Source organism: Carcharodon carcharias, chromosome 17 (genome assembly GCF_017639515.1).
Source record: "Carcharodon carcharias isolate sCarCar2 chromosome 17, sCarCar2.pri, whole genome shotgun sequence".
In the NCBI taxonomy this organism is placed as follows: domain Eukaryota; kingdom Metazoa; phylum Chordata; class Chondrichthyes; order Lamniformes; family Lamnidae; genus Carcharodon; species Carcharodon carcharias.
In genome coordinates this window covers 93,776,232-93,802,854 of record NC_054483.1, presented here as the reverse complement: position 1 = coordinate 93,802,854, position 26,623 = coordinate 93,776,232, and the positions used below count along the sequence as shown (strand labels likewise).

At 43.7% G+C, this 26,623-nt stretch overlaps 1 protein-coding gene across 3 annotated transcripts in view; it reads right to left on the bottom strand.

Annotated features, from left to right (window-relative positions):
- blnk (B cell linker) overlaps positions 1–24,252 on the bottom strand; it is a 241,080-nt gene extending 216,828 nt beyond the window's left edge. For all 3 annotated transcript variants that reach the window (XM_041210356.1, XM_041210354.1, XM_041210355.1), the window contains exons 1-4: positions 24,187–24,252; positions 12,872–13,035; positions 9,647–9,805; positions 9,143–9,205 (exon numbers count right to left, since the gene is read on the bottom strand). In XM_041210356.1, coding sequence (XP_041066290.1) covers positions 9,143–9,205; positions 9,647–9,805; positions 12,872–12,877 — 228 coding nt within the window. In that variant the 5' untranslated portion in view covers positions 12,878–13,035; positions 24,187–24,252. The remainder of the gene's footprint in view (positions 1–9,142; positions 9,206–9,646; positions 9,806–12,871; positions 13,036–24,186) is intronic.
- Between the last annotated feature and the right edge of the window lie 2,371 nt (positions 24,253–26,623).

Below are 26,623 nucleotides of genomic sequence, written 5' to 3'. Positions count from 1 at the left end.
AAGTTTAAGGACTTGACTGTTCATACCTCTTGTGGCCTGTTAGGAGGGTGTTGGTTACAGAACGGTGTTTCTTAAAGAAGTCTTCAGTGGGATAACTGCAAGTCTTTATTAACAAGTAGAGCTATTTAGACATGACCAGTAAAGGATACAGGCTAGGAGCTATCTCCATGCTTGGGTCTTAATGCTTAGGTGTTAACCCAGTTCAACCCCACATTGACCCCTAGGTCTGGGCCATATGCCTTCTTTCATCACTGTGCGGGTGGTACTGAACCCAGTTTCACATTAACCCTATATCTGCCAGACTCTTATACAACACCTCCCCTCAAGTCTTTATCCAACATATATGGAGTTACACTAGTTTATGTATTATGTTTTTATCAGTCTCATGCATTTACATTGTTGTTACCACATTATTGCTATTATTACATTATTGCTAATACTGTATTAGCATTATTACAACATTTGCACTATTCCATCTCCCCCCTTTAAGTCCTTGAATTTACAGGTTTGGAGGCCTTATAACTCTTCCATGTCTCATTTGCCATTCTGTCGGAGGAGTGGTAGGCTCTGTTGGTTCTGGTTCTCCCTTTTGGCTTGGTAGTTGGACTGGCCTTTGGGTATGCTTTCATTTTTTTCTTCCATTCCTTTGTGTCAAACCGCACTTGGTTGGTTGGCTGTTGTGCTAATCAATGGTTGCTGCTACTTTTAAATTATTTTTTGCAGGATGGTTGAACTTTGTGTTCATCTCCGCAAGCCTCTTTCTTTTTGTTTTTCACTGTGTGGGCTATCTCGATATCCTTTGCGGCTGAGGAGGAGCATTCCTGTGGTGAGAAGTGCACTCACCTCTGCTTTTTATTTCGATGGTGGGGAGACTGGTACCGGGTTCTAGCATCCCTTCTGGTTGTGGCACGCTGGCTGGAAGCTGCAGTTGCTGTTTTGACCAGCTGCACCATCGATGTATTTGGAAATAGAGGCTTCTCAGGCTGCTGATCACACTCTTGTACCACTTCCATTGGAAGCATTGTGGTTAACCTGTGGACCGTAGGTTGGTCTGACCACTGGGGTTTTCTGGGAACTGCAATGAGAATGGGCAAACCTGCTCCACAAAGAGAGAGAGAATTCAGAGCTGAAGTCCGAGTATGAATACTCTTTAGTATTTAAGTATTCGGCACTGTGCAGTTCTGTTTGGTTGTCTTGACGTCCTCTGCCCGCCAGGAGGAGAGCCAAGGCTATTTGGCATCCCTGCTTAGGAAAGAGAAAGGCTGGTTACGGGTGACATTCAAAGATCAAAGGCCACAAGAGGTATGAACAGTCAAGTCCTTAAACATTTTTTTAAACTTTCTTTGTGGGGCAGAAGGTGCAGGTTGTTCCTTTGGGCTCCACAAAAACAAAGATCTACCTCAGTGGTTCAAGGTTCATGTTAAAGACTGGAAGTCAAATTCCTCCTGCCCCATAAAATGGAGTGTCCGTGATTTGAAACCAGAGGTCATTCAGCCACCGTTCCTTGTCCAACAGGACTGTTATGCTGGCACCTGAATCTAATTTAAAATGTGTTAGATGGCCATTAACAAAGGTGTCTGCATTCCAGATTGAGAAACTACAATCTTTGACATCACTCAAGAAGTGCGGCTGTGTCTCTTCTGGGTTTCTGGTCTCGACCTCGTGGATTATTTTCGGGCCTTCTGTGCATTTCTGGGATTTTGACTTGCAGAGTTTGCCATAGTGTTACAGTGGAAGCATTGGGCTGTACTCGCAGGACACTGATCTCTCCTGTGAGGGCACTTCACACCCCAGCACTGGCAAGGTGACTCTGCTGGGCAGTTCAGGGATTGTTTTACCTGGCTTGGGCTTTTTGTGTGCCTTTGTTGCCTGAAAAGCTGGTTGGCTTCTGCCCCATGTTTTATTCCCTCCGCTTAAGATTGCCCTGTGCTGCTCACAGAGTTCAGACAGTCTAACCATCTGGATTGCCTTGTCCAGGGTTAGATCTTCTTTGACTTGTAGGTCTGCAGACTTTTTCTTTAAGCCTGAAGCAATGCTGTACATCAGGAAGCTTTTCAAAATCCCCAATTTTGTGACTGGTCTGGGCCTTGGGTTTGTCCAAATTGAGTTGGAAGTGCTGACTTGTGATCCAGGTTAAAAGTTATTAAATTGTATGTGCTGGTTGCCGGGTCCTGCAAAATTCCAATGGCATGTTTCTTGGAAAAGTCTCTTATCAATATCTGTTCTGTTGAAGGGTCATGAGGACTCGAAACGCCAACTCTTTTCTTCTCCGCCAATGCTGCCATTGCAAACCTTCTGAGTTTGTCCAGGTAATTCTGTTTTTGTTTTGGATTTCCAGCATCCGCAGTTTTTTGTTTTTACCTTATCAATATCTGCCTGGATTGGTGGTGTGTCGACTCCTTTCATTCCGTGGTTTGCTATGTTGAGTAATGAGGAGTCCGAATTTAAAAGTTATGCTTGCCATTTTCCGAGCCGGACAGTTCATGAGAGATTTAAATAATTAATTCTTTTTCAGATCTTAAGAGCTTGGAGGCCGCGTGTTGGGGCTCTGTCCGGGGAATTAGTTTTCAGTGATGGGCTTTCCTTCAACAGTGCCTTTGATACTCAATTGTGGAAAGGTTTCGCAGGGCTTGCTGCAGCCTGGAACTTTAAAAGCTTTAGCTCACCCTTGCAGGCTTTATGGACTGTGCACTCTGAAGCTGGACTTCCAAGGGAGATTCAGTGGAGTGTTCTGTCGCAGTAAAAATCTCTGCTTTCAGCTTCCAGGCCTTTTCTCTGGAGCATTTTCTGGAAAAGTTCCTCTGCATCTTCAACTTCTGTTAGGAGCTTTTCTCAGGTCAGAATTTTTATTGAGGCTTTATTTTAGTTTTCCAGCGTCTCAGCTTGTTTCAGCAACTTTGCGAGGTTGAAGTTTTATTGATCTCACTGCTGCCACCATGTTGGGAGGGTGTTAGTTGCAGAATGGGGTCTCTTAAAGAAGTCTTCGTAGGTCAACTGCAAGTCTTTATTAACAAGTGGAATAATTTACATATGTACAGCAAAGATTACAGGCTAGGAGCTATCTCCATGCTTAGGTCTTAACCTGTCTCTGCTCAAAACCACACTGACCCCTGGATCTGGGTCAGGTGCCTTCTTACATCACTGTGTGGGTGGTACTGTACTCAGTTTCACATTAACCCTATATGTGCCAGACACTTACACTACATGACCCAGGCTCCTCTTCCTGCTAGATAAAAAATCCCCAGCCCCTCTGCTCAGACCTTTGGTTAAAATACCAATGATGTATTATCAATATGTTCAGAGAAGGACCAACCCAGTTTTCAGCAGGCAACCCTCACATACTCTCAGAAACACAGGTTAAAATTGCAGCATGCAGGATCTTCACAGGTCAGTTCTCTAAGCAATTTTAAATGCTTGTCCAATTTGTTAAAAATGTTCATGTTACCATTCGAAGGACTTTGGTCTAAATATGTTGAAAATGCTACTATTGAGTTAAATTTAGTTCTTAAAGGGTTAAATTATCAACCCGGCAGTGCTGAGAATTGTTGATTAGACTTAAAATATGTTGGTTTTCTCAACTTGAAGTTGACCTGATAGGGAATAAAATAAACATGAACATGCTGCCTTTCATAAAGGATAGCATAGCATGTTTTGTTGTTACAGGAAGCACAAATGGAAGAAGTTTACAATCGTCTGCTGCTGTTATTTTTGTTCATTCTGCTGCAAAGTAAACCAATTTCTTGATTTGTCATCAACCTCACCTTACCAGAGTCTTCATCAGCTCTGATCAGTGAAAAGCTGGAGAAGCTAAAACGCATGAGGTCATGTGTGAAAACCACAATCACTGAACCCTTGACAGTCTATTACAGATCCCACCTTTGTAATAGTGGGTAACTGTTAGATCATTTTTAAAAAAATGGTGCAGTAAACTTGCCATTGCTTAGCTAAAAAGGCAGTTTGGGATATTTTGGTCATTTCTCCCACAGAAAAGACTAGGTGGTTTTTCATATGTATCCTGAGCAAAAGATGTCTAAGAGATGTTAGCTTTTCAGGACAGCAGCATGCTGACTGTTGGATGCAAAGGAAGGTGAGAGGTATTTAAAATGTGGGATGGGCAGTTCGGAATTATATCCAATGATCAATACATTAGCAATGTCTTGTCATTTAGAAAGTAGTCTAGCATCTTGATGTTGACAACCTCTTTTGATCTCTACTCATCTTTGAAGACAAGTTTTTAAAAGTCAGGGTGAATATGCCAGAATGGTGGGTAACAGCAGGTTACTAGTGGGGCTGAGTCCATGCTTTTACATTAGGTGAAAGATCCACTCGAGTGGGTCATGCTCTTTATTATTGCAATACATGCAGACAGAAGCAATGCTCATTCTACCAAGTGCTGCACATCATACTTATTGCTCTGTATGATTGAAGGAAGCAGCAGACTGATGAAACCAAGTGTTACCTTATCTGGTATTACTTAGGCTTGCCTGCAGTGAGACTGAAGAAGCCACAACCATTACGACAAAAAATGTAAGTAAGGCATGAAGATCCAAGCCAGAACACAAGGGAGTTTTCATTATTATACCCCTGGGTTCCTCTATAGTCCCTGCCTGTGTTAGTGGATATATAGGGCAGCATGTGTCATCTTCTGCAATAAGCAGGTTCATCGCTGAACCTGGGTAGACATCTGTGACAGACCCGAATTTGAGCAGAAATGTTAGCGAAACATTTAATGAGAATAAAATGTATTTATGTATTGCACAGTGATCAATTAGGCTCAGATCCATGTACAAGGAAACTTTAACACTGCTAAATAATATCATTCTATTTGAAGCAACTCCCTAAAGCACAGTTCTGACATGGTTTGAGAATTATTGGGTAATTTTAGATAAAAGTTGAGACTAGCAAAAAAAGCCACCTGTCTACATTTTTCATCAAAATTAGCAAAGACAGGAAATTGAGCCTCGTTATGCCTCCAACTTGTACATTCTGTTCCAATGCTTCTTTACTGAGGTAGCAGGCACACTTCATAAATCTTTATAAGTCAGTGTAATTTTTCTTGACGTCAGTTCACACTCTTGATGAACCTTCACCTTGTGGTAATTCATTATTTGTTGTTTTTACGATTCCAACGCATGCGATCAGTTTCATTTCAGAGAAATATTAAACTTTACACTATGGAATAAGTTGATATCATTCTAAAATGAGGGGAATTTGAAGGGAAAAATAGTTTACAGGGCTATGGGGATAGAGCAGGGGAGTGGAGCTAATTGGATAGCTCTACTAAAGAGTTGGCACAGCCACAAAGGCCCAAATTGCCAGCTTCTGTGCTGTATCATACAATGACATTACTATGAGTATCATCTCTGATTAAAACGCTGATAACCATCTAGAAATGGCCATAAGAATGCAACCAAAGTACTTGGATGCAGAGCTGGAGGAATACATTTTTAAAAACAGAGACAGTATGTTAAACTTATATGGAATCTTGGTTAGGACAAACTTAAAGTACCATGCAACATTCTGGTCTCTATCTTGCAAAAAGATCCAGAGACATTCCAGAAGGCATAAAAATAATTTTCAAGGCTGTACCAAAAATGAGAGGTTATATCTATCAGGAAAGACTAAACATGTTGGTGCTCCTTTTCTCTAGAAAAGAGAACATTGACGGGTAACCTAATAGATGCTCAATGAACAAGTTTGATAAGGTAGATGTAGAGAAATGTTTTCATTTGTCAGGAAGTCCAATACTAGTGTTCATAAATATAAGACAGTCATTGATAAATCTAGTAAGGAATTCAGGAGAAATGTCTTTACCCAGAGAGTGGTTAGAATGTGGAACTGGCTACCACGTGGAACTGTTACGGCAAATAGCATAGATGTACTTAAGGGGAAGCTAGGTAATTATGAGGGAGAAAGGAATAGCAGGATATTCTGATAAGGTTAGATGATGTAGGATGGGAGGAAACTTGTGTGGAGCATAATTGTGTTCATAGGTCAGTTGAACAAATGGCCTGTTTCTGTGCTGTAAAATCTATGTAATTTCATGTATTCTCTGACAATATCATATAGTGAAATGGACATTTTCAGCTGTTTACATTGTTTATTCAGGAGTTCTGCTGATTTCCTGCTGGAAAAACTCTTCCGGAAGTTCCTAGCAATGCAATTTTACCCACAGGCTGGCTGCATGGTGATGCTGGTGTGCTTTAATCTGATTCCTTGTTGAACTGCAAAAGGTGAATGTAATCAGTTTTTCATGAATTTTCAAATTTTTAGGTCTATATTATTTTGAAAACACTGGGTTAGGTTTTGAAACTAGGCATAAAACTGGTGATACTGGTGTTGTGGATCAGCTGCTTGTAATGGAAATATTGTGATTTGTATTTCCCCAATCTGCAATGTCTGGCTGGCAAGTTGAAAATCTAAAAGTATAATACTACTGACGCTGGAAATCTCAAACAGACAGAAAAAGTGCTGGAAACACACAGCAGGTTAGGTAGCATCTGTGAAGAGAGAAAACGAGTTCACCTTTCAGGTCGATGACCTTACATCAGATCTACATGTGAACATGGAGCAGGAATCAGCCATTCGGCCCTTCGAGCCTGCTCCGCCATTTAATAAGATCATGGCTGACCTGATAGTAACCTCAAATCTGCATCCCACCTACCCCAATAACCTATCATCCCCTTGCTTACCAAGAATCTATCCACCTCTGCCTTAAAAATATTCTGCTTCCACCACCTTTTCAGGAAAAGAGTTCCAAAGACTCATGGCCCTCTGAGAGAAAAAATTTCGCCTCATCTCCATTTTAAATGGGTGACCCCTTATTTTTAAACAGTGACCCCTAGTTCTAGATTCACCCACAAGAGGAAATATCCCCTCCATATCCACCCTGTCAAGACTCCTCAGGATCTTATATGTTTTAATCAAGTCACCTCTTACTCTTCTAAACTTCAGCAGATACAAGCCAGGCTAGGCTTGTAACCTTTCCTCATAAGACAACCCAACCATTCCAGGTATTAGTCTGGTAAACCTTCTCTGAACTGCTTTCAAAGCATTTACATACTTCCTTAAATAAGGTGACCAATACTGTACACAGTACTCCAAATGTGGTATCACTAGTGCTCTGTATAACTGAAGCATAACCTCCTTACTTTTATATTCAATTCCCCTCGCAATAAATGATAACATTCTATTAGCTTTCCTAACTACTTGCTGTACCTGCACACTATTGCAATTCATGCACTAGGACACCCAGATCGCTTTGCATCTCAGAGCTCTGCAATTTCTCACCATTTAGATAATATGCTTCTCTTTTATTTTCCCTACCAAAATGGACAATTCAACACTTTCTGACATTATACTCCATTTGCAAGATCTTTGCCCACTCACTTAACCTATCTATATCTTTTTGTAGCCTCCTTATGTCCTCTTCACAATGTAATGTCACAGTAATGATAGTGAAACTGCCATTGCACTCTTAAAAACCGATAGCAATTTCAGGAGGCTACGCATGCACAGTTAAAATGTGAAATCCAGAAGTTGTAGTCAGTGATTCTATGCTTCTCCACATGGTGTGCTGGTGAAGTCCCCCTGACTGCAATTACATAGAAACACTAAACTGATGAACATTTGTCTCTTCGTGATTTTAGTCACAAAGTAAAAAATGCTTGTAAAAGTTGCAACTTGTTGAATAATGTATAACTTGGTTTTTAACGGTTATTAATTCTATAAGTACTGATGAACAGCCTCACTGGTCCAGAAAAACTAATTGTATATTTGTGGAATGTTGAATTTCTCTATGATAAAAAAATCACACTTTTACCTTTATATATTTTTATGACATTTGTTTCTGATATTTCAGCTTCAACCTCAATCCCAAATGTGTGTCTCAATCATTTATTTCTCTTTAAATTTTAATTAAAAGTGAAAAATACAAAGCATTTTACTTGCTCTTTTGTCTGTGAAAATATGTCAATGTATTTGGTTGCTGATCCTGTTTGATGACATCGCTGTTGCTGCATGCCAGGAGAACCAATTCATTTGGCAGCAAATTCAAACTGTATTCCCAAAGCAGGAAATCCACACCTGGAAGAGAGCAAACCTTTGGGGGCAGTTTTCTTTGAAGTTGGTGGTGAGCACTGTCACTTCAATGGACCTCTACATTTCTCCCTTCATAAATCCTGTCCAACTATGTTGAATGTTCCAGAATTTTCTGTTTTATTGACTTTGAAAATTTGTCCCTCTTAAGTTCTGAACTTATGAGAAAACTATATGGTAACCACGCAACATAGCTTTCAAAAGAAGAATAATTTAATTGATTCCCCATCTCCCTTTATTGGGAACTGTTTGCTGAGTGACAATTCTTGATTGGTAGCCTTCATTCTCGTCTCCTGTAAACTTGAGATCATTCAAAGCTCTGGCACCTGTGTCCTAACTCAGACCAAGTCCTGTTCACCCATCATCACTGTACTCACCAATCTACATTGATGCTTGGTGAAGAAACACCCCCATTTTAAAATGCTCATCCTTATTTTTAAATCCCTCCATGGCTTCTGTCCTCCCTATCTCTGTAATACCCTCCAACCCCACAACTCTCTATGATACCTATGCACCTCCAATACTGGTCTCTTGACCATCCCCAGTTGCAATCACTTCACCATTAGTGGCCTTCAACTACAAGGATCCTAAGCTCTTGAATTCCTTCCCTAAACCTCTCCTCCTCGCTACCTCTCTTTCTTCCTTTAAAGATGCTGCTTAAAATCTACCTCTTTGACCAAGCCTTCGGTAACTGCCCTGATATCTCCTTAAAAAGCCCGGTGTCAAATTTTCTTTCCTGTGAAAATTTCCTGTGAAGTGTCATCAGATGTTTAATTACATTAGAGGTGCTATCTAAATACACATTGTTGTTGTTGATGAATGGTGTATCCCATATACATTGAGCTGTGATTTGTTGGTATTTTTTCAATACAGTTAATGTATCATTGTAACAAGTGTAATGCTTTGAAATATGATTCTGTGAGCTATAACATATGACACATTGAGACATTTAAAACCCTACAAAGAACAGCTAGAACATCCAGGCAAGGGAACATATATCATTTCAACTTTATGAAAGAAAGTACATTGTGATCGATTAACTTACCAAAAACATTGACCCAGATATTTTCTGTCTTTCCACTACACTGGCAGGTTCATATAAATTATTCTGTATATAAATGAGAAACAAGGAAACGTTTAGCTTCAAAAATTAGCTGGTCAAAAGTTTCCAACATCATTGAATTCTAACAAAGGGAGGTACTTCTGCAAAATAATAGTTAAAGCAAGAATGGAATTACGTAATCAACAGATTTGCTTTAGGTCAATATTGAGTGGAATAACAGTGCTGTCAACAGAAGTCTTATCTCATTTTGTAATAGCACTCCAAACAGTAGCTCTGTCCATACTGCCTAAACTAACTTTTTACAGGACTACTAAGCAACCTTGCAGTACTTCCTGCGTCGCCTTAAATACTTTCTTATATTTATTGAAGTTTTACTCTGCGTACTCCCACTTGTCGCAATTATTGTTCAGTGAAATAAAGTCGGCCTTTTAACGGTCACTTACATATATCCCCGTGAAAGTTTAAAAGGGAAGAGTTCCGACTTACCAGTCGTAGGAATTCTGCTAGTTCCCAAGTTTTCCAGCTTTCACACTCTTCTCGAGTTGGTAATCTTGTGGCCATTGTGCACCACAGAGAACCCTGTCTTTGATCCGATCTTAGTGCGTCTCGTTCTGATAACTGATCCTCACTTTCCTCTTTCCCAACCTAAGGCGGAAGTTTTCAAGCTTTGAAGTTCAATGCATGTGAAGATCCTCCCCTCCGCACGTCTATTTCACCCTACGCAATCGAAAATACTTCGCTAAATTAATCTGACCGAACTGACGAACAGAGGGTCAGGTATCATGCTGCTAAATTCGGTGAAAAGAGACGTGGGCTGACGAACTGACAGTTAGCGGTTAGCTGTAGTTTACCGAGCTCCCGATCCCCTTGTTAAACATTATAGCTACTAATATTGACAATTATTTGACATGATATTCCATCATTTAGATTTGTTCATCGTGGCTATTCACTGATTCCTTTTACAATGAATGAATAGTTCTCTAAGAGGTAGAATTAACATGCGGTTATTTTTATATTCAAACTTGAGTTGTCATATCATGCAATGCCAACATTTATTGGCCATCCCTAATTGTCCTTGAGAAGGTAGAGTTGATCCACCTCTTGAACCACTCCATTCCATGCGGAGGTACACCCACAGTTAGGGAATTAAGCATGCACTAAACCTGGATGACACAAAATTGTAGAGTGTAACACCACTTAGGTTTATGGCATATATGTGCGAACTATGCCACAAGTCACTTCCTGTGTAGCCTATACAGTGTCAGTGACATGGACTGGTGCACACTTGGAAGTCTGTGCTTTCTCTGTGTGCATCTAAAGAACATGAATGAAACTACCATGAGGTCACAGATGTCAAAGGGTTAATGCAACCAAGTGTGGTCAATTCAATGTAGGTAGTATCTTCCTTATTCACTCCTGAACCATCAAATGTTCTGAATCAAGATAGGCCCTGTTCTGGCGCTATTTAAAGTACCATTCAAAAAGATGCAGGTGAGGTATTCCTGACTAACTTTTGCTTAGGCAAAGTTTGTGGAGGCACTTTTCTGATTTGCTGGAGCAATTTGGAGAAACTTACTCCACCCAGTAAGGGGGCAAAGACCAGTCCCTTTCACAGGGATGGGGCAGATGTCGCTATAACTCTTGGGCCAGGATATTGAGGTCGGCGAGGGGGGCGGGGGTGGGGGGGCAGGGCCCCCTTGCCGACGCAGGATGATGTTGGGCAGAACTCCCGATGTCATCCCGCGTCATTTTAATTTGCAGGTCAGCAGGGGTGCAGCCAAATCAGCTGTGTGCGTGCCAACCTGTCAACGGCCTATTGAGGCCATTTAAAAGGTAATTCAACTAGTTAAAGGACCTGCCTATCCAACCTTATTTTTGTGCATTGACCGTTTTTGAACTTGGCGCCGATTTCTCTGAGGCAGCACTTAGCCTCGGAGTGATGAGTGTGCTGATTCACGTGCATGCGCAAAAGAGTGCATTCCTGGCCCAGGGAATTCCCCCCCCCCCCCCCCCCGCACAGGGAGCGCATAGGGCTTCCTGGTGGATGTCACGCTGGGCGGGCCTTAATTGGCCCACCCACATAAAACGGCAACGTGTCCGCTCCTGATTTTGCCCCCTGATGGGAGGAGAATTCTTCCCTTGGTCTCCATGGAAAGGACGAGGCAGGGAGGGGCCATCTTGTGATGTCCCACTTCAGTTAAAATTAACTTTCCCACCCCAACATGCACCCAACATTTGTCAATTGTACATCCATATCAGACTCGTGAGCATGAGCCCTTGAGGGCCCAGCTTTATATTGGGCCATCTTGTGTGGAAACTGTCTGGGCTAGCTGGCTGGCTGAGAGGGAACAGCAGGAGGATTGGTGGAGTTGACAGTAGTGGGAGCTTAAGCACTGTTATCGTAAGACAGTACAGCAATTTTGTGCTCCACAGTGCCACTGTCACTCTCCCAGAGCAACCCTAGTGATCTGCTGGGGGACTTATTGTTGGACTGCTGTGTGAGCCTGCACAATCCTTTGAGCTCTGATATCCACACTTATGATGGTGGTCTTCTGAGTCAGCATTGCAGCAGCCTGAGCTTGCATGGGAGCAAGCATGGAACTCATGACCTCTGTCTGAGCTTCCACTGCAGCAGTGAGATGCAGGTGGTCTCCACCAGTGCTGCAGTGGGAGAAGCTAGAACTGCCAACCCTCCAGGATTGGCCTGGAGTCTCCAGGAATTGAAGGTCAATCTGCAGGACATTGCTGTGTGCAATCCTGGAGAAAAATCATAGGGACATTAAAAAAGATAGTTTAAAAAAATGTATTTGAACATTTCTCTTTACCAGATATAAAAATATTGAAAATAGGGGGAAAAAAAAGGCTGTTTGGCTGACTGTCAAGCATCGCCCAATTGGGTAATTAGTCTTTGTTTTCCAATTGGTGTAGGAAGGCAGTGCATCACAAGGATGGATGTGTTGACCGACTAATGACTGGTGTTTGGGAGCAGGTCATGCGGTTAAATCGACAGGAATACATTTAATCACAACCCTAGTGGAAGCTGAGACAATGGCCAGCAGACACGCCATCATGGTGGAGTCTGGCAATGCCGCCGTGGAGGTGCCCTTAACTTCCACATAGGAAAGGCTGGGCTCCGAGCTCTGCTGTGCCATTGTGGAACCAGACTCTTTCATGCTCCTAGCCAGTGACGGAAAGGATATTTGACAGGTCTGCCAATGCGCCAACCATTTCAATGTGCATCTTCCTCAGCATTCTCTTGTAGTCCACTCCAATGAGCTTCTCATTTATTCCCCTGCAGTAGAACTCATCTGCAACCTCAGCCTCCAGCAGCTGTCCCATCTCCCTATCCTTACTGCAGCCCACTGGTGCCTGGTGACTCACCATGTGCTGATCCTGTCTCTACAATGGCCTCTCATGTGTGCGCAGTGTCAGTATCTGAGCTGATGACTGCAATGTGTAGGTCAAATGATAGCTGCTCTTAACTTTCACAGGATTCCGCTTCCTCTTGACCCCTTAGAGGCTGAGCATGCATTGGGTCTTGGCTTTCTGAAAGTGCGCAAGCATAAATGGAGGTTTGGGGTGGGAAGGAAGGGAGGTTGGGGAGGAAAGCAAGAGTTCCACGCTCACATCATCAAGTATTTCCATTTCATGGCACCTTTCAAGGGTGAGGGTGAGGGGTGAGTGGAGAAGTTGCACGAGGCAACAACCTACCATCATCTGGTACCATCATGGTCTGGTCGGTGACAGTGCTACTGGCTCCGGGATATTAAACCCAATGATTCATTGGAGCATCTCCTTGAGGGTGTTGAGAGGATGCAGATGTGCTGGTCCTCAACTTGTCCTCTGGCTTTTATCCCTTTGAGGATCAGCTTCTCCTTCAAGGCAGAGGATAGAAAGTCAGTGAATGTGTGTTAGTGTGAGTGGGTGATGTTCCTACCATAGTAAACCAGCTGTAGGTTTGAGGATGTGTGGAAAGGTGTGCATACGGCCGTTATAATTGGAAGGTGTGTTGTGATGAAGATTGAGGATTTTAAAGGCGAGCCCTGAGTACCACCGTGTGCTGCCGGGTGAGTGATGGAGGTGCAGTCAATTGAGCAGTGAGAGAGAGGTGGGTGGTGTGAAAGATCTGAGATATGATGTGGAGATGCATTCACTCACCTTCGCAACCTGAGAGAGGGCATCAAACATTTTCGACACTACTGTCAGGTCCTGTGGGCCACACTCTGGTAATAACTACCCTTACTGCATGCTTTCATTCTGCCCCCCATTAGAACAATGGCCTCTTTCCTGACCTTTCCTCAAACCAGTGCCTCCAGGGTAGTATCACTGAATGGGGAGCCCTTGCATGCTGCAAATCTCCTGTGACACTGAGTGCTCCAAAGTGATTATCCACCAGTATTCAGTCAATTGCCGCAGCTTCCCTTTTATAGGTTGATGTTGGCAGCAGCTATCCCTTGATTCACAGATAATGTCTACTCAGGATCTTGAGTTTCATGCGTCTTCATGTGACTGAACAGACCGATTCTCCACTCTCTGATCTTTGGATGCCTGGGTCAGGATGTCCCATGAGGTCGTGGGATCGGAGTGCAGGATTTGCTTTCTTTTCTTCCCTTCTCTGCCGCTACTCTGCATCATCAAGACATTGTGACTCAAACATGATGCAGCTTGATGGACAAGTTGTCACCATTTTGTATGATTGGCGACACATTCCTCCAAGTCATTAATGTTAATGCTGCTGCACTTCAAGGGAAGCTTCTTGGGGTTGTCTTTGAAGTACTTTCTTTGCCTTCCTCTGGAACTTGGCCATTTGGGAGTTGATTAAACAAGACCTAGCAGAGGAGACACTTTTCAGCTGGACAGAGTACCGTTGAAGTTAAATTTGCAGGACGTTTGCCTGAACGCTTGTGGAGCTGGTTTCAAGAAGGGCACCAGCACTTATTCGATGGTCTCCCATTGAATCTGCAGGATGTGATGGAAGGATTGCTGATGGAATTTCTCTAGCGCTCTTGTGTTGCTGATACACAATCTGGGTCACACTGATGTACAGGAGTGTGGTGATGACAACATTAGGATTTTTGTTGCTTGAGGGATTTATAGAAAGTTGAGCTGGCACGGCCGATCCCATGTTGGATCTTCTCGTCAATGGTGGCCTTTTGAGAGATGAAGCTGCCAAGATATGGGAAGTGCTCAACATATTCTAGAGTCTCTCCTTCAACATATATGGGAGGTGGAAAATTTAACTGACCAGATGTAGGTTGATGTATGACTTTTCCCATCATTCAAGGACAGGCCAAGTTTCTTGTATGCAGAATTGAAGAGATCAAGAGTGGCTGGCAAATCTGGTGTAGAGTGGGCAGTGAAACTGAAATCATCTGTAAATTGTAGATCACGTATGCCTATGGCGGTCAGTTTAGTTTTGGCATGGTGGTTAAAGAAATTTCTATCTACATGGTATTTAATACTCAAACTGAGGGCAGTCAATCTTCAAAGAGGTGAATAGCCATTGTCAGGTAGATTGTCAATAGCAAGGGGCCTATCACACAACCTTGCCTGACCCCAGTTTTGATCTTGAGAGTGTGTCTCAGATCTCCCCCTTAAGGCAATTGTAGTTATATCATCATGAAGTAGTTGCAGCATTGTGATGAAGTTTCTTGGGCATCCAAACCTTTAGAGCTCAATTCACAAAGACTCATGATTTACTGAGTTAAATGCTTTGGTCAGGCCAATAAATGCAATTAAGAATTCCTGTTGTTCTTGACATTTTTCTTGGAATTGTCCGGCAACAAAGACCACGGCCATGATTTTATGGCCCCGCCATGGTGTGTCTCCCCCCGGAGGATGTGGTGAGCCATTTAAGTCTCCATTCAGTTCAGCGGGACTGTAATATCCTGCAGGGCGGGAGTGGCTGTAAAGTCCTGGCCTATGTCAGAGGTTCCTCTGGAAGGTCTAAAGCCATACTGTGTCTCTGGGAGGGTTTCCTCAGCCACAGGAAGTAGACAATTCAGGAGAATGTGTGTCAGGATTTTCCCATTATGGCCAAGAGAGAAATACCTCGACAGTGTCTACAGCATGATATATCTCCCTTCTTGAAGAGAGTTACAATTGTCTCATTCCTGAAGTTGGGAAGGGGAGATTCTGTTTACTTCCAAATCAGTAGGATGAGTGCATGGAACCTTGATGTGAGCAAAAGCCCCCCAGCTTTAAAGACCTCAACTTGAATACCACTGGGGCCACAGGCTTTTTTGTTGTTGTTTTTCATCCTTTTGATTGCTTTTTGCAGCTCTCCCATCCTTGGTGGTTCACCCATGGATTCTGCCTTGTGTTACTGGGGTATAGCCTGGGGAGGATCAGCTGCCACTGTGGATTCAGAGCTGAGGAGCTGTTGAAAATGTTCTTTCCAGTGTTGCTGGATGGCATTGTCATCCTTAAGAAGAGAAACACCATCCTATGAGTGAAGGGGATTTTGTTCATTTGACCTTGGTCTATAGCTGGCCTTGGTGGCTTCAAAAAGGCTTAGCATGCCATAATGGTCAGCATATTGTTGGATCTCAAGGCTTTCTCTTCCTACTGCATGTCTTTTATCATTCAGAATTGTCTTTGGGCAGCAGCTTTCAGCCATTGGAATACTGCCTTCTTGACCTGTGACCTTGGGTTGTTCTGCCAAGCAATGAAGGGTGTCATTTTTTGTTGTTGGGGGTCATATATTTCAGCATTATTTTCAACAAACCAGTATTGTTGATGACAATGCTCGAACATAATGGTCTGGACACAGAGTCTACGACAGCTGACTTTATTTGACCCCATTGTTCTGGGATTGAATTGGTGTGTGAAGATTTTCCAGATTGGTTGTGAGTTACACTTGGAATTCCTCTCTCGGTTGGGCTGCTTTACGGCTGAGATATTGATCTTCATTCCCTTGGACATTTGGGTCTTGCGATGTTTTAGTGCTAGGTGGATGTTCATCACCCATTGAATAAGTCTATGAACTGACCAGCAGGCATCAGAACCCTACGTGGGTTGAGTGATACAGACATCACTTAGATCTTTGACCTGAACAAATCCTGGAGTTGCCAATGCTTTGATCTAGGAAGCCTCCATGTGGCTCTGTATTTGTCCTTCTGGCGGGACAGGGTGTTTGTTATAATGAGACCATGCTGAGCAGCAGCCTTTGTCAGCAGGTAATACCATTTATATTGGTTTCTCCCACACCAACTTTTCCCCAATGGTTCTGTTCCAGACATCAGAGTCATGGCCAACCCTGGCATTAAAGTCCTACAGAAGGATGATCTTTTCTTCTTTTGGAATGACAATGAGGACTTCATCAAGGTCAGAATAGAACTTTCCTTAACACCTTCGTCAGAGTCAAGGGTTGGGTCATAAGCACTGATGATATTAGTATATCAGTTATGACTGAGCTGTAGGTGAAAGGTCATGAGTCTTTCATTTATATAATTGGGGAGCTCTGGCAGTGCATCCAAGATCCTACCGGATGGCAAAACGAACTCAATGGACAACAGGGCTGCTGTCAGCCTATCTTTTCCAGAAGGAGGTGTATCCTCTGCTTGTTCCTTCAGGCTACCCCTCCCCAGGAAGGTGAATGTCATGGGCCGGGGGGGGTGGGGCAGTGATGTCAATCTGGAGTCTTGATAACTCATGTGAAACAATTTAACCACAGTTAAAGAAAATGATCCCGCAGGGTGTGGTTCCCCAGCAGGAGAAAGTAGGACAGCCTATTTTTAGGGCACCTTTTCTAGCCCCCTCCCAATTTGGGGTGAATAGATGGTATCCTGAAGAGGACTGTTCAGTCACAGATGCTGCTGCTCAAAGACACCTCAGACACAATACAGTGTCCAAAGGATTTCATGCACCTGCTGTCTGCATGCAGATTCTTGACTAGGGTCTCCCAGCTTCATAACCCTGTCTCTGTCACCAATTCTGTATCATCGTTGGACTTGGCAAATAGAAGGTTGCATGTGATTTTATTTAACATGGGGATCTTGGGGTACTGTCGTTGTCCACACAATCTTGATGGGTTGGTGGTCTGATTTTGGTGGCGTGTCAAGCTATGATGACCAGGACTACTTTACCGCTGCAACCTTCTGGTTTTGCAGCCTGTGAGGTGCACAGTCTTCCTTTGTCTGTTATGCCACTGAGGATTTTTGGACCATGCCTTGTCTGGCACCTCCTCTCAATTTTGCTGCCATGTGTAGCCCTACCAGAAGCAGTGAACGCCTGTCAGCACTGCTCAAGGGATCATTGGAATGCACAAGCCTGCCCACTACATCAAGGTGGTGATTCATGAAGGGACTTTCATAGGTACTGCGCCTTTAGAAGGGAAGGCTACGTGGTGCATATGGTTTCCTCTCAAAGCTAGCTGATCCCCTCTGGCACTCAGAGGCCTCAGGCAGCGCTGATGCCTACCACCATGGGAGCTGCTCGGGACCACCCTAAAATCCTGAAAATGAGATGGGTGCATCAATTTTTTGTGCTGCCCGCTTTGTTCTGAACTGGTGAAAGCGTGTTGTGAAATGCAGTCCGCACACCCAAAATCTGGGCACATGAATTTCAAGCCCAGAGTTCCCTCTGCAATAGCACTAGAGAGATGTGTAATCTGGACACAAACCAATAATGTGGTGTAGGGGTTCCCCTTTTCCCTCAGAGACCCTCCCCACGCTCAAGTTCATGACACCAGATTCACAAGTGTATGGCTTGAACAGAATGACCAGCGAGACAAGTTTCTTCTGCTAATTCACAATTGCTTTACTGAATCACCCACAACCCCCCCAATACAAAACCTAAAATTTAAAACAACCTATTCCCAGTACCAGACACAAAGTCACCATGACCCAGTTAAAACTTACAAAAACACAGGCAAAACACCATGTCCTGTAGGGAAACCTTAAGAAGAAAAAACCCTCAGACCAATATCACCAAGATACGGCTGAAACAAGTTACAAATGTCCAAGTTTTTGCCCCAAACCTTCACAAAACCCGCAGACCAATATCACTATGATTTGGTTGAAACTTACAATCCCCAACACAGCTGGTCTGTCCGGTGTTGACTGTAGGCCTGAGTCAAGGCTACCAAACTTGGCCCTTCTTCCGATTGTAGCCCAAAACCTTCAGGCCAATATCACCAGGATATGGCTGAAAACACAATCCCCAACATGGCTGGTCTGACCGGTGTTGTCTGTAGGCCTGAGTCAAGGTGACCAGACTTGACCCTTCAACTGTAGCCCCAAACCTCAGATCTGCTCTTATTTTATAAATAATTTAACTCAGGCACATCAAAACATATTTCCAGGACTGTCACTGACCTCGTCTACTCTGGGGATCTTCCTCCCACAGCTTCCAACCTGATAGTCGCTCAACCTCGAACGGCCCGCTTCTATCTCCTACCCAAAATCCACAAACAGAACTGCCCCGGTAGACCGATCGTCTCAGCTTGCTCCTGCCCCACAGAACTCATTTCTCGTTATCTTGACTCCCTTCTCTCTCCCCTTGTCCAGTCCCTTCCCACCTACATCCGTGATTCCTCTGACACCTTACGTCACATCAACAATTTCCAGTTCCCTGGCCCCAACCGCTTCCTCTTCACCATGGACGTCCAATCCCTCTACACCTCCATCCCCCACCAGGATGGTCTGAGGGCCCTTAGCTTCTTCCTCGAATAGAGGCCCGAACAATCCCCATCCACCGCTACTCTCCTCCGTCTGGCTGAACTTGTTCTCACGCTGAACAATTTCTCCTTCAACTCCTCTCACTTCCTCCAAATAAAAGGTGTGGCTATGGGTACCCGCATGGGCCCCAGCTATGCCTGTCTCTTTATGGGGTATGTGGAACATTCCTTGTTCCAGTCCTACTCCGGCCCCCTTCCACAACTCTTTCTCCGGTACATCGATGATTACTTCGGTGCTGCTTCATGCTCTCGTCGGGACTTGGAAAAATTTATTAATTTTGCTTCCAATCTCCACCCCTCCATCATTTTCACATGGTCCATCTCTGACACTTCCCTTCCATTCCTTGACCTCTCTGTCTCAATCTCTGGTGATAGACTGTCTACCAATATCCATTACAAACCCACCGACTCCCACAGCTACCTCGACTACAGCTCCTCACACCCCGCTTCCTGTAAGGACTCCATCCCATTCTCTCAGTTCCTTCACCTCCGTCGCATCTGTTCGGATGATGCTACCTTCAAAAACAGTTCCTCTGACGTGTCCTCCTTCTTCCTTAACTGAGGTTTTCCACCCACGGTCGTTGACAGGGCCCTCAACCGTGTCCGGCCCATCTCCCGCGCATCCACCCTCACGCCTTCTCCTCCCTCCCAGAAACATGATAGGGTCCCCCTTCTCCTCACTTATCACCCCACCAGCCTCCGCATTCAAAGGATCATCCTCCGCCATTTCCGTCAACTCCAGCATGATGCCACCACCAAACACATCTTCCCTTCAACCCCCCTATCGGCATTCCGTAGGGATCACTCCCTCCGGGACACCCTGGTCCACTCCTCCATCACCCCCTACTCCTCAACCCCCTCCTATGGCACCACCCCATGCCCACGCAAAAGATGCAACACCTGCCCCTTCACTTCCTCTCTCCTCACCGTCCAAGGGCCCAAACACTCCTTTCAAGTGAAGCAGCATTTCACTTGCATGTCCCCCAACTTAGTCTACTGCATTCGTTGCTCCCAATGTGGTCTCCTCTACATTGGAGAGACCAAACGTAAACAGGGCGACCGCTTTGCAGAACACCTGCGGTCTGTCCGCAAGAATGACCCAAACCTCCCTGTCGCTTGCCATTTTAACACTCCACCCTGCTCTCTTGCCCACATGTCTATCCTTGGCTTGCTGCATTGTTCCAGTGAAGCCCAACGCAAACTGGAGGAACAACACCTCATCTTCCGACTAGGCACTTTACAGCCTTGCGGACTGAATATTGAATTCAACAACTTTAGGTCTTGAGCTCCCTCCCCCGTCCCCCATCCCCCATCCCCACCCCCTTTGTTTCCCCCTTCCTTTTGTTTTTTTCCAATAAATTATATAGATTTTTCTTTTCCCACCTATTTCCATTATTTTTAAATATTTTAAAATCTTTTATGCTCTCCCCACCCCCACTAGAGCTATACCTTGAGTGCCCTACCATCCATTCTTAATTAGCACATTCGTTTAGATAATATCACCAACTTTAACACCTATGTGTTCTTTTGTTCTATTGTTGTTGACATCTTTTGATGATCTGCTTCTATCACTGCTTGTTTGTCCCTACAACCACACCAACCCCCTCCACTTCTCTCTCTCTCTCTCTCCGCCCCCCCGACACACCTTAAACCAGCTTATATTTCAACTCTTTCTTGGACTCGAACTCAAGTTCTGTCGAAGGGTCATGAGGACTCGAAACGTCAACTCTTTTCTTCTCCGCCGACGCTGCCAGACCTGCTGAGTTTTTCCAGGTAATTCTGTTTTTGTTTTGGATTTCCAGCATCCGCAGTTTTTTTGTTTTTAAAACATATTTCCTGTTGTTCCAATGTCCATTTAGTTGATGCCATGCAAAGTCCAGACAAATGTCATCAGTTCCTGCTGGTTGAAACGATGCAGGGTTTTCCATAGAAGATGTATCCAGATGAATATTATCAGTTCTAATTGTATGAGCAACCCTCCTGCTGTTTGAGGTGGCACAGTAACAGCAACTGGCTCCAAAGTTCATGAATATTTGAATGACCCTATTCCGGTACTATTGCCTGTGGCGGTTGAATAATTCCTTGAGTGTATTGTATTGATTATATGTCCTTTGTGCCACTGTATTGGGTAATCAGACCTTCTTAATTGCGTTAGTCAATGGTCAATGCCCGAAACCCTTTTGATGAGTCTGTGTTTTCACTAAATGTCCAAATTAACCCCTTGCTGCCCAGCCCTGTACTGCTGATTGCAGCTTATCTTTTTGAAATTTATAGCTCCAATCATGAAGTCAAAACATGTCCGTGGGTTTAAAATTATGTCCCATAATTTTCTCAGTTCAAGGGGATTTCAGTCCTATAGTGGTTTAAAAGACCGACAGATTTTGTGCGTTAAGTTAGTTACACTTCAAACTACCAATATGCCTAAATGTCCTTGGTCCTTTTCCTCTATCCATCAAATCCTGTGGTTGAACTAATTTCTGCTTGTAAACTGGCCATGCCCCAGCTCTCAGACACAAGTACCTTTCAACTGCACTTTTCAGTGGTGGGAATAGGTAGAGAGAAATCACTTATAATTATATCCCAAACCCCTGCGCACCTGGAACAGATCAGTTGATTCAGAGAGAATTGAAGTCACCATCATCTGTAACTGCTGCAGAAAGTCAATATACAGGTTAGTCTTGAAATAAAATAGAATGATTGCTCAACTTATGACTTTATATACATCTATTACTTATACTGGAGAAGGGAGAGGACCGGAAGTAGGAGGCTGAAAAAGTGAATCACTGCAGGAGGAGACTGCAGTCCATTCGCAGTGGAGTGGAATGATATCAGTCATGGTATCTCAAGGCCTCAGCAAAAGCTGAAAACCATGAGTCATCACACACTCCAGTCTGTCACTAAAACCTGAAGAACTGAACTCTGAGGCTCCATCAATGTGGCACTGATTATGCCAGCATTGTTCAATGAAGATGGGCCTCCCTTTTTTCATTCATTCATGGTACATGGGAGTTGCTGGCTAGACCAGCATTTATTGCCCATCACTAGTTGCCCTTGAGAAGGTCATGGTGGGCTGCCTTCTTGGACTCCTTGCAATCTACCTGGTGTAGGTACACCCACACTTAGTGTTAGGGAGGGAGTTCCAGGATTTTGCCCCAATGACAGTGAAGGAATGGTGATATATTTCCAAATCAGGATGGTGTGGGACTTGATGGGGAACTTGCAGGTGGCTGTGTTCCTATGTAGCAGCTGCACTTGCTCTTCTAGGTTGTAGAGGTTGCGAGTTTGGAACGTATTGTTGAAGATGGCTTTGAGAGTTGCTGAAATGCATTTTGTAGATGGGATACATTACCAATGTGCACAGGTTGTGACAAGACTAATTGTTTAAGGTAGTGGATAGGATGCCAATCAAGCAGTCTGCCTTATCCTAGATTGTGCTGAGCTTCTTGGGTGCTGTTAGATTTGAACTCATCCAGGCAAGTGGAGTGTATTGCATCGTACTCTTGACCTGTGCCTTGTAGATAGTGAACAGGCTTTAGGGAGTCAGGGAGTGAGTTACTCACTTCAGCCTCTGACCTGTTCTTATTTATGTGACTGCTCCAGCACAGTTTCTGGGTAATACCCAGGATATTGATGGTGGGGTTTCAACAATGGTAATGCTGTTCAATGTCAAGAAGAGTTTATTAGATTCACTCTTGTTGGAGATGGTCATCGCTGGGCTCTTGTGTAGTGCAGTTGTTACTTGTCACTCAATAGCCTAAGCCTGAATGTTGTCCATATCTTGCTGAATGAAGACATGGACAGCTCTGTAATCTAAGCAGTTGCAAATGAAACTGAACTCTGTGCAATCATCAGTGAACATCCCCACTTCTAACCTTTTGATGGAAGAAAGGTCATTGATGAAGCAACTAAAGCTGGCTGAGTCTAGGACACTACACTGCGGAACTCCTGCAGTGATATCCTGGAGCCGAGATGTTGGCCTTCACCAACCTCAACCACCTTCCTTTGTGCTAGGTATGACTCCAGCCAGTGATGAATCACTCCCCTCACTTGGTCAAACACAGCCTTGATGTCAAGGGCAGCCACGCTCACCCCACCTCTAGAATTGAGTTTTTTGTCCATGTTTGGGTCAAGCTGTAATAAGGCCTGGAAGCTGAACGATCCTGGTAGAACCTGTTGAGCAGGCTCATGGGTTTAGCTCAATGGTCAGTCCTCTGAACAGATCTCAGTTCTCCTGTGAACCGGTGTGTCTTTCTTCTGGTGTTATCTAGGTAAATATTATCAGATTCAGAGATTGAGTTGGGCACCCTTGCCATTTTTTCCCCCCAGTGCATCTTCACTCACTCACACACACTTTTTTTACCCCATTTGGGTAGTAGTGGGGAAAGGGTGGAAGGATTCACATGGCAGATTATCAGCCCCCTGGACCACATCATGAACACTCCTTTCAGGGCCAACAAGTCCTGCAGGGACTTGAACCTAGAGCTTCTGGCCCAGATGTAGGGATGCAACTACTGCAGCACAAGACCACCATACCCTCACCACTAAGCTGATTTATGGAAATACCATACACCATGTAAGCCTTTTACCTTATATGATTCAGTCAATGATGGCTGAGGCCATAAACTGAAAGGGAACAGGTAAATGAACACTACTTAATGCAAACATCATACAATATTTTCAAAATTTACTCTGCTCTTGGGCATTCCTGATTTAAATTGCTCTGCAGTCAGCTGCCTGGGCCCTAAGCTCCAGAATTCCCTCCCTAAACATTCCTACCTTTCTACCTCTCCCCCTTTCAGGCGCTCCTTAAAACCTGTCTCCTCAATCAAGCTTTTGGCCATTTGCCTTAATACCTTTTGTGACTCAGTTCCTATTATGTTTGCTAATACTCCTGCGAAACACCTCAGAGTGTCTTAATATGATAAAAGCTGTACATAAATACAAGTCATTTTTGTTTCTGTTGAAATGTCAGAAGAAAAAAAAAACATGTTGTCCCTCTGCTATATAATGCTGAGGGGTCACTTGTAGCCCTGCTGCATTTATACTCGCTGCTGAGCCAAACCAAGGATGCATTGCATAAACCACTAAAAGAAGGTTGGCATCTGAAAATAGAGTATCCACTAAATAACTTAATTGGTCTTCTGATTATGGGTTTGAAGTAGATTCTGTGGGCTCATTGCAGTAATCAGTCTAATGAATCAGTGCTGTCATTCGCCTCAACTGGAGTGCAGCACTTTCCCCCAACTCACCTCAACCAGAGTGCAGCCCTTGCCCCTCAACTCGCCTCAACTGCAGGGCAGCACTTGCCCCGGCACCTCTGTCAGCCAGCTGGGAAAATGCGACTTACCTGTGACCTCACCTGACTGTGCGATGCCTCAACATTGAGGTCCAACAGGCGACCCTTGCGAGTGCTGTGCAACGTTACTGTGCACTCACCTCTGAGTTCCCCTCGAAGTGTAGCTCGCCAGCTGCACACCTTATAAATGCTGTTGTGAAACACATTGGCGTGCAATCATGCTGATGTGCTCGGATGATCCAATGTAGGGGGATGATTCTGGCGAGCTAGGCTTAATGATATTCAGATAGATTACAATGCAGTTCTCAACATCTGGCGACTGAAAATGCAGCCCACTGTTGATGGATGAAGTGGACAGATGCAAATGTGTTTCATGAAGACGTGAAACCAATTTTTGAACTTCCCACCATATTGTCCACTAACACCTGCCGTAATACCTGACGCTAGCCGGCACGAAAAATTCCACCCTAATACTTTTCTTTATGATAGGTTGATAGCTCAGAAGCTGATGTATGTAATGTTGTATTCTGTGAATAAACCTGAGTGCCCCAGCAGTCTCTATTCATACACTTTTGTTAATACAATAAACAAATGGCCAAATTAACAAATTAAAGTGAAAACCCCTTACAGGGGCACTGCAACAGAAACAAAACTCCAAGGGAAACTTTTCTGACTAATTCAAAACATTGTTTTGGGGGCCAATGAAGCACTCCAGCCCCTGTAGTGCCCATCAGTCATAAAGGCAGTCCCTATTTATACTTTTTTTTAAATGAGTACCAGTGGAAAAGAACTAATTAACCAACAAAGAAAAGCCAATCAAGCCAAGTGAGAGCCCTTTAAGGGCCACTTTAGCGAAAAGAAAATTTAAAGCAGCTTTACATAATTAAATGACAATGTCATTTTGGGGGGGCTGATAAAACACTCCGGACCCTACGATGCCCACCAGTCACAGAAGGCAGTCTGTTTATACTCTTGTACCAGTAACACAAATTTTACAAATTAATAATTAACCAATTGAAAGAAAAACAATAAACCAACTGATAGCCCTTTAAAGGGCATGATAATTAAAAATAATTTTAAATGAACCTTACCAAGTTGAATTAAAATGTCATTTTGGAGGTTAGTAATGCACTCCAGCCACCATGGTGCCTACCAGTTGCAGACAACAGTCTCTATTTATACTTTGTTGTCTACCAGTAATACAAATTTAACAAATGATAAAAAAGGGCAATTAAACCAATTGCTAGCCCCTAAGGGACACTATAACTGAAGGAAATATTTAAAGGAACCTTACCAAGTTAAATTAAATAGTCATTTTGAGGGCTAATGATGCCCTCCAGCCCCTGCAGTGCCCACCAGTGCAGAAGGCAGTCTCTATTTATAACTCTTTCTGGAGTTAACCAATCAAACCAAATTAACAAAATTAGGATAAATCAAACACAGCCCCTAATTCAGGTCAGCTGTAAAACTAAAGACAAAATTTAAAGGAAACTTACAACTTTAAACCAAAATGTGATTATTGGGGTCAATAAAACACCCCAGTCCCCACCAAGCACGGAAGGCCTCGAGAGTGCCAGCAGACACCACGTGCTCCCTCTCCAAAGACACCCGGCAGTCTCTATTTATAATTTTTTCAGAAAGTGAGCACTTACGCTGTGAAACACATGCACCAATGCACTCTTCCCAACAGTGGAGTCACCTGCCAGCACACATTTGGCTCGCAGTTTCACCATGGCTCCCGCTTGGTCACTAAACCCATTAACTGGTGAACTGCATCAATAATAACCTGGTAATCCTACCCCCCCACCTCCAGCCTCAGCTACTGCAGGCCACTGGCCACCATTAGCCACTCCTTGGTTACAGCTCCCTAGCAACACTAGATCTTGCCTCCACCAGTCTCTATTTATATGTGCTCTAAGTACTTAATTAAACAATAACTTTCACCTGTGCATCTTAGCACTATAATTAACATACAATTAACATGAACACCTAAGAAACTGACTTCCAGGGTAGCTCATAAAAGGTGAAAAGTCACAATAAATCACTGAAGAAACAGGAAATAAGCATTGAAGGTGATTTTTGGTTAAGAACATGCAGAAGGACAATTATATATAAAACAAACTTAAACAGTACAGAAAATTGCATGGTTGTGCCCAAAATAAATTATGTGGTACTGTATTCAAATGGCAATATGAATACAAAGTCATAGCTACACTGATTCAGGGAAGTTTGAACTCTGAGCTATAGACTCATTTATCCCTGACTGTCGGTGACATTTCTAATGATCCTGTATGGAAGATAGTTCTTATCAATCATTAGAAACTGTAAAGTCTTTGGCATGAGGAAGATAATTGTGATTCGAAGTCTGGGCCAGCAATTGAGTGAAGAATTGCAGTTCAGGGACCTGAGGCAGAGGGAATCATCAAACATGGATGCACAGAAAGAAGGAAATCAGAGCTTTGAAATCAGGCAGAGGGCTGAGAATATG